This window comes from Pteropus alecto, unplaced genomic scaffold (genome assembly GCF_000325575.1).
Source record: "Pteropus alecto unplaced genomic scaffold, ASM32557v1 scaffold30, whole genome shotgun sequence".
Lineage (NCBI taxonomy): Eukaryota > Metazoa > Chordata > Mammalia > Chiroptera > Pteropodidae > Pteropus > Pteropus alecto.
The window spans coordinates 2,920,522-2,932,711 of record NW_006429782.1 but is presented as its reverse complement, the minus strand read 5'-3'; the positions used below and the strand labels follow the sequence as shown (position 1 = coordinate 2,932,711).

The window sequence follows — 12,190 nt, the reverse complement described above, 5'->3', positions numbered from 1 at the left end:
TTCAGTGCCTCCTGGTCCACAGTAGGCACTCAGCCTGAGTAAGGCTCAGTGCGGGGTCCCAGGCCCCGAGGGCAGGAGGGGCAGGGTCTGCAGGGAGGAAGGTCTTGGGGCCAGGCCTTGGGGTCACAGCAGCGTCTGGGCAGCTCTGGTTTTCTACATCCACCCCCTGTGGATGAGAATCAGCGTGCACACCCATGCTTAAGGCACTGGGCGGAGTGCAGGTGAAGATATGAGCTGCTGCGTGTGAAAACTAGATGTGCTGCTTGCCTTGGGCCCTGGGAACAGCCGTCTACCCGCCCCTCCAGGTACTTCCCTTTGCCGAGGGATCTGCCCTCTCCACGGGGCCCTGCCTGCTTGCCCAGACACGCCAGGACTCTGCCAGATGTCCTTGGCCTAGATTACAAAGATGCTTTCACTTCTAAGGGCAGAGCTCTGGGATTCCCGGAAGGCTGGGGGATGTCCCGGACATCGGCAGGGTGGTTTCAGAGCGCTGCTGGTTTGGGGTTAGTCTTTGCAAACCCGCCTTTGGTGGGAGAATAGGAAGAATCTGTTTTGCTAAAAATGCAGGGTTTTATTTTGCTGCCACAAAGTGTCCCATGTCTTTGTTTTTTGTTCAGTTTTTTAAATGTCAGCATGAAATGATTCTTCCATGACGTCTCTTCCCTAGCCGACTGGAGCGCTACCCGCTTTTGTAAATAAAGTTTTATTGGCACACAGCCATACCCATCATTTACATTTTGCCTAAGGCTGCTTCTGCAGGGCAGTGGTAGAGCTGAGAATCGAGGCGAAGTACTGCCTTCGAAGCCCCAAAATGCCAACTCTGTCCCTGTGGGGGACTTGCCGTCCCTGGGTACAGTGTTTTTCCAGACTTTGATCGTGTTTACAGAGACAGCTGACTTCCCAACTGGAGGCTTACCTTGATTGCGCAGTGGGTCAACAGCTGCCCGTGGAATTTGACCGCTTTATTTTCCACTGTCTCTAGTTTCCGGAACAGTTCCTGACCCCTAGGCGATGCGCAAATATGTGGCTAAAATGGAGATTTCACTTAATCGTCAGAACAGCTCTGCCGTTCACGTCTGACCAGAGCGTCTCTCTCACTCTCACGTTATCTTGGTCTTGCGTTTACATTCCCTGGACTGTTTGTTTGATAGCCTTCTTTAAATCAACTTTGCCAGATTCTTTTAGAAAGGAAACTGTCTCACTATAAATATAAATAAAAAGCCGCATCGTCTGCTGTAGATAATAAAAATAGCTCAACATTCATTTGTGTGCCTTTTTTTGAGGACAGGGTAGTCCACCTTTCACACTTCAGGCAGCTCTGACTTAGCGGTCGTAGAGAAGGGGAAACTGAGGCTTACTGGCAAAACCGCTTCTGGATAGACCAGGCAGGGGGTAGCAAACATTTTGTTAACGGGCAGGTGGTAAATAGTTTTGGCTTTTTGGGCCTTACGGTCTCCGTTGTGACTTCTCAGCTCTGCCATCGTAGCATAAAAGCATAGGCAGCAGGTACATGAATGGGTGTGACTGCGTGCCCGTAAAACTTTATTTATAAAGGCAAGTGGCGTTCGGCCCGCGGGCCGTAGTGTGCGGCCCCCACTACGGAGCATCACGAAGCCCGTGAGTCTGGATTCGAACGCAGCTCAGGTTACTTAGAAAGCTCAAACTTACAACCACTCCATGAAGGTTTCAGAGCAGAAGGCCGAACGATCAGGGTAGGGAGTCTTCCATCCTGTGGTCTTGTAGCTTCATGAGCACTTTCTGGACGAGGTGGTGCTAACCTAACTTCTATTAAGACAGTTAATAGGAGTGTGAGTGCAGCACCTAGAACATCGTGAAAGATTGGCCGCTATTGCTACGTGCCAGGCGCCAACACGGGGTCGGCCTGTGTTTTTTTCTGTAAAGGACCAGATTATAAGTATTTTAGTCTCCAGGGACCGAGAGGCCACGTACTCCACGACTGCACTTTGAAAGCAGCCCAAGACAACACGTAATGGGTGCGCACGGCTGTAGTGTCAGCTCATACCAAACTGGAAGCAGGCCGGGCGGGCCGCGCAGGCTGTGGTCCGCAGACCCTCCTGCTCATCTGAAGGCCGTTACTCCTGGGAAGTTTGGTTCCCATCATAGCCACTGTGCAGATGGGGAAGCCGAGGCAGGGAACCCTCCACTCGATGCGAAGCCTCGAAGCTTGCGAGCGCCGGAGCCACAGAAACCTGGGCCATCAATGCCACACGCTGCAGCAGGCCGCGAGGCAGCCCGAGCGGCGAGCTCGGCCTGCGTCCCGGCCTTCACCATGCTTCCCCGCATCGCCCCCACCCTACCCCCCGCAGCCCACGTCGCCACCTCCGTGGAGGGCTTCGACATCGCCTCGGTGCGGCAGCAGCAGCAGGAGCAGAGCTACTTCGTGCGTCTGGGCTCCCTGTCCGGGCGGCTGCGCCAGCGGGCCTACGAGCACTCGCTGGGCAAACTGCAGCGCACCAGGCAGAGGGCCCGGGATGCCTTGCTGCAGCTGGAGCAGGCGCTCAGCCTGGTGAGGCCTGGCGGGGGGCGGGGGGGCACGCGCTCTCCCGAATCCTCCCCAAACCTAGCGGCTGGTCGCTCACCATTCTGCATGTCCGCCGGGGCTGGCTCGTGGGCTGCGGGGGCTGAATGAGTTTGCAAGGGGCCGCCATACCAAGTCCCACAGTCTGGGTGGCTGGAAGTCCGAGATGAAGGTGTGGGCAGGGTTGGTTCCCCCCGAGGCCCGTCTCGTTAGTGGGTAGATGCCACCTTCTCCCGGTGCTCTCACGGGGTCGTGCCTCTGTGCGTGTCTGTGTCCCATCTCCTTATGAGGACCCCGGTCATACTGGATTAAGGCCCACCCCAGTGACCTCATTTTATCTTGCTTGCCTCTTTAACGACTTGATCACCAAACATGTTACATCCTGAGGTCCTGGGGTACACCTCAGCCCATGACAGGTTGGCTGGGGGCTGAGCCCCGTGCGGGCTCCTCCTGCAGCAGGCTAGCTCAGGCTCTTCCCCTGAACTTAGTCTGACCACGTTTTCTTTCTTTCTTTTGCTTAAAGTCAGTTTCATCGAGGTAATTTACATACAATAAAAATCACTCTTTTTTAAGGGCATCATTTGAAGAGTTTTATAACTATAAATGCATATTATATCACTACCACAAAAATCGAGATTTGGAATATTTCCATCACCCCAAAAAGTTCCCCCTGCCTCTTTGCGGTCAAATCCCCCCGCCCCAGGATTTTATTTTTCTGTTCTTTAAAGAGCTAAATTCTTATTATTTTCTCTCTCTCTGCTAAGTATATCTCCTTTCTTTTTTTAAACAAATATTTAATGTGGTAAACTACACATAACAGAATTTACCGCCTTCACCGTTTGTAAGCACAGCTCGGTGACACTAAGCACACGCACGTTGCTGTGCCACCATCCCCACCATCATCTCTAGAACTTTCTCATCATCCCAAACTGACCCTCTGTCCCCATCAAACAGTCACTCCCCTCCCCTCCCCTCCCCTCGCCCCCACCATCTACTTCCTGTCTCTAAGGATCTGACTCCCCTGGGGACCTCCTGTGAGTGGGGATCACACAGTGTTTTCCTTCTGTACCTGGCTTATTTCACTGAGCATCATGTTCTAGGATTCGTCTACACTGTAGCGGGTGCCAGAATGTCCTTCCTTTTCAAGGCTGAATAACATTCTCTCGCAAACCTCTTTAAGCCTCTGCTGCTGTTCTGTCTGCTTCTGTTCATTGGCCACAGCCAGGCACGTGGCCAGGCCCAGTTTGTAAGGGGAGGGAGAGAAGCAAACTAAATGGGCCGAGCTGCAGAAAGTTTGTGGCCGCTTCTTGGCCACAGAAACCACGACAAAATGGTGTTTGAAAACAGCACCCCCCTCTCCTTCCCGCCCCTTATCTCAGATAAAAGGAGGACTCCCAGGCCCCTGGAGCCCAATCCCTGGGATGCTTGGGGGAGTCTGCTCCCCGGGATGCTTGGGGGTAGGCAGGGGCTCTGCTGGCCCAGCACCGAGGCGGCCTCTGTCTGTCTCTCTTGCTTCAGATGGAAACCGTCAAGCAGGGAGTTGATCAGAAGCTGGTGGAGGGCCAGGAGAAACTACACCAGATGTGGCTCAGCTGGAACCAGAAGCAGCTCCAGGGCACGGAGGGGGACCCCGGGAAGCCAGAGGTAGCCATGGTGGGGGAGGGGAGCGTGGGGTGCCAGGGTCCTGGCTTCCTCCTCCACACCTCTGCTCGATGCACCGACCAACCTGCCGGGCACGCTTCCCCTAACCTCGCTGCCCATTAACTGCCTTCGAGACTCGCTGACGCCTCCTCCAGGAAGCCTGCCTAGTGGGTATGGGTGTCGCCTCTGAACCTGGGGTACTTGAGAGTGACGTGTCCCAACCTGCTAAATTCTAAGCTGTGTCCGAAGTCACCTCGAGTCTTAAAACTCTTAAAACTGCCTCTACCCCACCCCGGTGTCCCCATCACACCCTTCGTGTACCCACCTGGTTGTAGCGGTTTCTGGCGTTCCCCGGCCCCTCCAGCCTGCCCCAGGCATCCCCCCTGCACCCCGCTCTGTAGCGTCGCTCGTGTCTCAGCTCTCAGGGCATCAACACCCCACACAACCTCACGCCTCGTGTGTAGGATGCCCCCAGTCTCGGTCTGCCTACTCTACCATTAGAGCTGCTTAGCTTAACCCCTCTGGGCCGTGGCTCTCGTGGGTGTGAGCGGCATTTCCCCGGTGGCTAATGAAGCCGAACGTCTTTTCACGTGCCTCTTGGCCGTCTGCACGTCTTCCTTGGAGACATGTCTGTGCCCTTTTTTTTTTTTCGGTCTGATTGGTGTACTCCTCACAGCTCAGTACTCAGAGAGCCAGTGTTCCAAGCCATCGTGCTGGGCGGCCTCCCCCTGTGGGAGGGTTTCTGAAGGTCGGCGGGAGAACCCTACTTCCTTTTTCCCAGCTTTGGATCTGGTTTCCCCCAAAGCAGTGGTCCTCGTCACCCCCTCCCCACTGTCCCTTCTCCGCAGGTCGAGTCCCAGACGCTCGCCATGTTCCGTGACATTGCCCAGCAGCTGCAGGCCACCTGCGCCTCGCTGGGCTCCAGCATCCAGGGGTTGCCCACCTACGTGAAGGACCAGGCACAGCAGGCTCACCGCCAGGTGGAAGACCTCCAGGCCACCTTCGCCGGCATCCACTCCTTCCAGGACCTGTCCAGCAGCATCGTGACGCAGAGCCGCGAGCAGGTCACTAGGGCCCAGGAGGCCCTTGACCACGTGGTCAAGTATGTGGCCCAGAACACACCCCTCATGTGGCTGGTGGGACCCTTTGCTCCCAGCATCACTGAGAAGGCCCCAGAAGAGAAGAAGTAGAGAGACAGGAAGGGGGCTCGGGGCTCCGTCCCTCCCCAGGGGACCAGCAGCTGCACTGGACCCCTTGTCCCTCAGCTCTTCTCAGCTACCACCTTACGAAGCTGGGGTCCTCCAGACGGACCAGTCCCTCCCCCATTCGAGAAAGCACGTTCTGAGCCTCACCTCATCGATCATTAGTGCGAGGCTTCTGGAAATTTTTTTTTCTAGAAGGTTCTAAAAAATTTGTTTTTCTTTCTTGAAAGCCGGGAAAGCCCCAGACATCGATCTTTAGTTACTGGACTTGGACTTCGGTCTGTGAAGCGGGCCTCTGGGGACAGGGTAGACAGCAGGGGCTGGGCCTGCCCAGCAGGCCATCATGCCTGGAGCGTCAGCGTTGCCTTAATAAATTTCCCCTGCAGCGAAGCGCAGGCCGTGTACGCGTGTGTGTTCCCAGCAGCCAAACACGTCAGGGGCGCCTCGTGGCTGTCTCGGCCCCACCCTTGCTCTGCTCGCAGGGATGTGAAAAGGACAGGGCTGGACCTGCTACGAACTTGAAGTTCGCACGCAGCGCCTCGGACGAGGCCCCGTGTTGGTCGTCGGCGACGCGCTCGCCACACTTGCTGGGCCTCAGGTCCTCGAATTTGGTCCTGGGCGTTGCGGACGAGAGCGGGGCCCGAGGGCCTTTCATCCCCTCCCGGCCCGTGTGCCCCGTCTTGCCCCGCGCCATGTCATAGCTGTGTGTCCGGAGAGGGAAGGCTGCTGCTTTTTCTGTAGTGGGACTTCCTAGGTGTGTGTGTGGGGGAAACAGCATAACAGGCTGGCCCCCCAAAATATCCACATCCTAATCCCCCGGCCCTTCCACGGTTAAGGGGACTTTACAGATGGGATTCAGTTAAGGATCTGCAGATGGGAGGCGAGCCTGGATCACCCCGGTGGGCCGGGTGTCATCACAAGGGTCTTTACAGAAGAGAGAGGCTGGAGGGCGAGGGTCGGAGACAAAGGGTTCGGCCACCAGCCAAGGATACAGGTGCCTTTAGAAGCCGAAAAAGGCAGGAAACAGATCTTCCCCTAAAGGTTCCAGAAGGCCCCTGCTGTCACCTGACTGGCCTGGTGAGACTCGCTTCAGACTTCCGACCTCCATAACAGCGAGATGACACATGTGCACGTTCTTGGCGCCTGAGTTGGCGCCATCGGTCACGGCGGCGGCGGCCGCATTCAAGCCGAATCCTCTTGGTGCTGCTCTGGGCCAGGGCTGGCTCACACACCCCCCCTTCTAATCGTCTCAGCCGTGCAGTGCAGGTCAGGTGTCCCCACTTTACCAATGAAGAAACAGAAGCTCGCAGCCAGGGAGGGGCGCTGCCTACTCTCAGCCTCGTCTGCGATGCCACAAATCTGCCCATTCCGTTATTGCATGTCCCCGATGGCCAGGTGTCCTGTGCTCCTCGGGGCTGGCCGAGTGACGCCGGACTCCAGCTCGGTGATGGGATGTGAGTCTACCAGCCAACGCCCCGGTGTGGGATCCCGGGCAGGGGCCTTTGCATCTGCCCCTGTGTCGCCATCTGAGATCTGGCTCCAGCGTCTTATAGTGCGAAGGGTGCATGGGTCGTGCATTGGAAGAGCCTGCTACTTAGGGCATCTCAGGTCTGTCCTCCTCGGCACAATGGGCATTTGGCCAGGTTGTTCTCTGGGAGGAGGGGTGTCCTAGGTACCGTGGGGGTATCGAGCAGCATCCCTGGCCCCCATTCACTCGATGCTTGGAGAACTCCCTCCCCAGTGGTGACAACCACAGAGGTCCCCATACGTTCCCCAGTATCCTCGGGGGGCAGAATCACCGCCAGGTGAGACCACCGAGTTTGCTAGTATCTCAAACTCTCATTTTCCTGCCTTTCAAGTGAGCCCACTGTGCTTCCCCAAACGGGGCCGTTGATACGGCAGGGAACATATCGTGCCTAACGATACAGAGGCTGGAACTGGCCATCGCGGTGAGTCAGGTGCTAATCTGAGCACTTGGTAGACGGAGGCCCCGTCCTTGTCTCAAGCCTCTGGGTAGTTGCTACTGATCGTCCCATTTTACAGATGGGGGAACTGAGGCAGCTAGAAATCAAATGATTCGCTCTAAAGCCTCCCGATCGGGAAGCGGTAGCCCCGGGCCTCAGACCCAGGCGGGCTGGCGCCGGAGCCCACGAGGGCCCGGCAAGCGAGTCGGGGTCCTCGTCTTTCTGTATGTCCCTCAACTCCCTGGAGGAGCTTGGCTGACCCGCCTCCCTCTCTGCCCATCATCGCCCCCCTCTGCGGAACGGGATAGTTAGCGATGGCCGCGTAACAAGTTAGCACGAACTCACTGGCTGTGAACGCATTTTTCCACGTTACTTCATAAAGTCGACTGTACCGTGACAGATGGCAGCATCCATCCTGCTTTTTTTGCATTTGTCCCTGTTCCGACGGATGAGATTGCAGACTTTTCTTAATAAAAAGAAGAATGTCAGCGGCTCTGGGGAAATCGCCTGTCGTAAAGGGTGGGGTGGAAAGAGGGAGAGTCTTCTCTTTTGTGCAGCCCGTGGCCCACAAAGCGTAAAATACTTACCATCCAATCCTTCACAGAAAAAGTTGGCCAGCCTCTGCTCGAGACCACCGTTCTGTGCTTCCCGTTCCATCTTACTGCTTAGACGCAAATATTTCTCCCAGTAGTTAAAAGCCGTGATGTGTTTTGCTGCAGTAGCTATAAAGACCATCAATGAGCCACACGTACATTGCTGAGGCTAAGGATGTGGGCACGTCTCTAGCCGTAGGACAGTGGCAGTGCTGGGGCTGGGGGCGGCAGATGTTCAGTGCTGGAACGGTGGGCTGGACCAGCATGGTGTCCGTTCCCAACTGAGGCACAGAAGTGAGCTCACCCCCCAGGCCCACTAGAGAGCCGAAATGATCTTCCGTGCTTTCTCCTGGGGGGTTCCGAGTCTAATGGGCAAGGATTTACAAAGCCTTTTCGCAAAAGCAACACGTGGGATACTCCCCAGTGTCTCAGCAGCCCTGTTATTGGGTTCATACCCACGCTAAATCTGAGCAGATGTTCACGGCAGCTTTATTCGGAACAGCCCCCAACTGGAACACTACCCAAGTGCACATCCAGAGAAGCGAAGTGGGCAGTCACTCTGTGGAATATTATGTAACAAGGAACAAGGATAAATTACCAGTATTTGTAATTACGTGGATGAAACTCACAGGCATGATCGCGAGTGAAACGTCAATGAAGTTTTGAGACAGATGGAACTAAACTATCATGAGAGAAGTCTGAATAGCAGTCGGCCAGGGGCTAATGAAGGGGCCAGCGGGACTCCTGGGGCCTGGAAATGATCTGGGTGGTGGCTACGAAGAGTACGTGCTTTTGCAAAAGTCCACTGAGCTGTCCGTTTAAGATTTATGCACTTTAGCACCTATGAATTATACTTCAAATGCAAATTTTAGAAGTGAAAGTAACATTCGGTGGTGGACGGGGGAAGTGAGCCCTTTGTTCACTTCTGGTGGGAGTGCAAACAGGGAGCGCTGGTCTGGAGAATGATGGCCAATATTTAGCAAGAGCGAGAATGCATCTTCTCCACGTGGGAGAAGTCCCAGAAGTTTCCCTTCTCGAGAGCTACCCTACAGAAACCCTGTGGGCAGATGCTGATATCTCCACGTCACAAAGGGAAACCGAGGCACAACTCACAGGGCTCACCCTCGGCCCCACCTCACAGCTGGTAAGTGTCAGAGTAAGGATTCAAACCCAGCACTCGGGCTTCCGCTCACCCCGTACTGTGTTCCTGACTTGTCAGGTAATGACGCCTGTTTGGGGGAACAGTGAAGCAGCCGGCACATCCCACGACGGGGGACTCAATAAGTCGTGACACAGTCATGCTTAGACATAACCCGCTTAAAAAATGGTTATTAATGTCCCCCAATACTTTTTAATGAAAAAAAATGGGGTTACATATATTGGATTAGAAACATGTTAAGAGACATTGATAGAATAAAGCTAAATACACCATCCATGTCAAGTCGGCTGACTACAGCCATTGTCCGGCCCGCCGCCTGGTTTTGTAAATAAAGTTTTACTGACACGACACAGCCGTGATCATTTCTTGATGTATCACCTGTGACCCCTTTCAAGCTGCAACTGTAGCACGGAGTGGTTGTAACAACGATATTTACTATCTGGTCCTTTACAGAAAAAAAGTTGGCTGACTTCTGGCGGATGTCAGAAAAAAAGCCAAACCAGACTGAGGAATACGAAATGTCACATTCACGGATTCATGTACACGTGTGCAGGACTGAAAAAAATGGGCACCCACGTGGAGAGCTGTCCTCCCCGGCACAGGAGGACGAGAGGTTGGATAGGATCATAGACCTAAACTGGAAGGTTGTCCTTGTCTTGTCGAAGAAGCGAGCGGGCCAACCACACCTGTCTGCAGGTGGTTAAATGTATCCATCTGCAGCCCAGGGTTTCCCACGGAAGCCAGGATGCTCCATTCTGTTCTTTTTCTCCGTGTCTCAGTTTTTTCACCTATAAAATGGACACGTTCTAACCTACCTGGAAAGGTTGAGACACAGATCAGAGCCGCCTCCCCCCCCCCCAGATGTTTGGCATTGGGACAGGCACGTAAAATCATTGATGGTGAGGCAGGCGGGGAGAGAGGCATGGGATGGTGGGTTTAATGCCCTCTCCCCCTCCAGCCCTGGAGTCCCCAAAGGCAGGGACCACTTCTTTCATGCTCCCTGACGTATCCCCAGATCCTAGACATGTCTGGTACACAGTAGGTGCTCAATAAAATGTCTCCCTCACTGGAGACAGGCATTAAGTAAGAGCCCCGAGCGGGGAGGGTGCATCTCCCTCCCGTGAACCTTTAAGCAAACTTTGGCCTATGATCCATGAACCTCTTGGGGGACCCGATGATGGAATTCGGGGTGCCCATGAACTAACTGATGGGAAGAAATGCACATCTTCCTTTTCGGTGACTCTAACCGGTATTTACCATTTCCTTAATTATGAACGAAGGCAACAGCAGGACTTGTGACTTTATCTCCAGTTGAAAACCACAGGTATTTTCATATCAAATCACGTTGCTGCAGATGGCCCCGAGTAGAGCTGACACTCAGCACGAGTACATGGCTGTGGTTATTAGATCTTGTTAGTTCATATGGCGATAAAGGTATATATATCCCTAAGAGATGTCTGTTGTTTCAATATAGCTCTATTTCAAAAGTATTTTTAAAGCGATTGCCTTACAAGTATTTTTTTAAAGTTTTTTAAATGGTGGTACAATACATCTCAACCACTGTTAAGTGCACAGCTCAGCAGCATTAAGCACACGCACGTTGCTGTGCCACCGTCCCCACTGTCCCCACCGTCCATCTCCAGAGCGTTCTCACCTTCCAGAACTGACCCTTTGTCCCCATCACACGCTCACTCCCCTCCCCTCCCCCGGCCCCTGGCTCCACCGTCTACTTCCTGTCTCTTTGGATCTGACTCCTCTGGGGACCCCCCGCACAGCTCAGCAGCATTAAGCACACGCACGTTGCTGTGCCACCGTCCCCACTGTCCCCACCGTCCATCTCCAGAGCGTTCTCACCTTCCAGAACTGACCCTCTGTCCCCATCACACGCTCACTCCCCTCCCCTCCCCCAGCCCCTGGCTCCACCGTCTACTTCCTGTCTCTGTGAATCTGACTCCTCTGGGGACCCCCCATGAGTGGGATCACACAGCATTTGTCCATTTGTCCTGATTGGCTCACTTCACAGAGCCTAATGTCCCCAAGTTTCATCTACGTGGTAGCAGGGGTCAGAACTTCCTTTTTAAGGTTGAACAATACCTAGTCCTCTGAATGGATACAACATCATGGCATTTTGTTTATCCATTCGCCCAACGATGGGTCGCTAATTTGTTTTTTAAAAAATATTTTAATAAATGCTTTTCCACGCCATGTCCTTGTCAGCGCCTGTATTTAGTTTCTGCACCCACAAGCAGTATTTTGAGAGGAGGCACCTCTATTCTCCAGGCTAAAGGGGCCCAGACAAAGGCACTAATAATTTCATGGGCCCCCTCCTCCATTAAAAAAATAATAAAAATTACATTTTACCACTGCCTTGTTATAAAGACGAATATAATCCAGGCTGGATACTATTCCTTTTTGTTTCTGATTTGAAAAGAAACGAAACATCTTCGCGGGCCCCTAGAAGTACGATGGGTGCTGGCTACTGCGTCTTACCCACGCCCCGTGGGTGTGTCCACCTGGGTCCGGGACGCCCGGAAGGTTAGGACCCCTGTCAGTTCTAAAGCGTCGCGTTGGCGACTTCGAGAGATGCCATCTTGCTGTCCCTCTTCCCACTACGTGGGCTTCCCCAGCCCGCCGTGCCCTCCCATTTCCAGGCGTCTCGCCCATGATCCCAGCCCCTAATTCTACTTCCTGGATAGCACCGATCGCTCATGGAAATGACCCCCTCCCGTTAAACCGTGGTCCCCTTCTCTCCAGACCGCATGCCTGCTTCCCGCAGGCCTTGTCCCTCTGTCCCCAGCACGGTTTCCAGAGCGTGGCGCGTTAGGTAATACTATTCAGAGTTTTTGTTATCATAGAAAACCCTGCTACCCTCAAAAGCTCTACCTCTGGCTGGGACCATGCTGTAGTTACTTGTGGTTTATAAAATCATCTTCAGTATGTTTCTTCATCTTTGTTACTAAAGAAATTACATATATTACAACTTCATCTCTATGAATCTCAGTTTCCTTCTCTATAAAATGAAAATAGAAATATATACTGTAAAAGTATTTTTGTGATATAACCAAAGTAATGCATATTAAAAACCTTGAAAA

At 53.7% G+C, this 12,190-nt stretch overlaps 1 protein-coding gene and 1 long non-coding RNA gene across 3 annotated transcripts in view; one reads left to right on the top strand and one right to left on the bottom strand.

The window, feature by feature from the left end:
• The window catches only part of PLIN3 (perilipin 3), a 15,604-nt gene extending 9,832 nt beyond the window's left edge, over positions 1 to 5,772 (top strand). For both annotated transcript variants that reach the window (XM_006904120.3, XM_006904121.3), the window contains exons 6-8: positions 2,328 to 2,527; positions 4,058 to 4,183; positions 5,029 to 5,772. In XM_006904120.3, the coding sequence (XP_006904182.1) occupies positions 2,328 to 2,527; positions 4,058 to 4,183; positions 5,029 to 5,370 (668 nt within the window). In that variant the 3' untranslated portion in view covers positions 5,371 to 5,772. The remainder of the gene's footprint in view (positions 1 to 2,327; positions 2,528 to 4,057; positions 4,184 to 5,028) is intronic.
• A 2,566-nt stretch (positions 5,773 to 8,338) lies between these two features.
• The window catches only part of LOC112475610, a 4,355-nt gene continuing 503 nt past the window's right edge, over positions 8,339 to 12,190 (bottom strand). Inside the window, exons 2-3 of the long non-coding RNA XR_003044770.1 lie at positions 10,356 to 10,492; positions 8,339 to 9,886 (exon numbers count right to left, since the gene is read on the bottom strand). This is a non-coding gene — a long non-coding RNA (uncharacterized LOC112475610). The remainder of the gene's footprint in view (positions 9,887 to 10,355; positions 10,493 to 12,190) is intronic.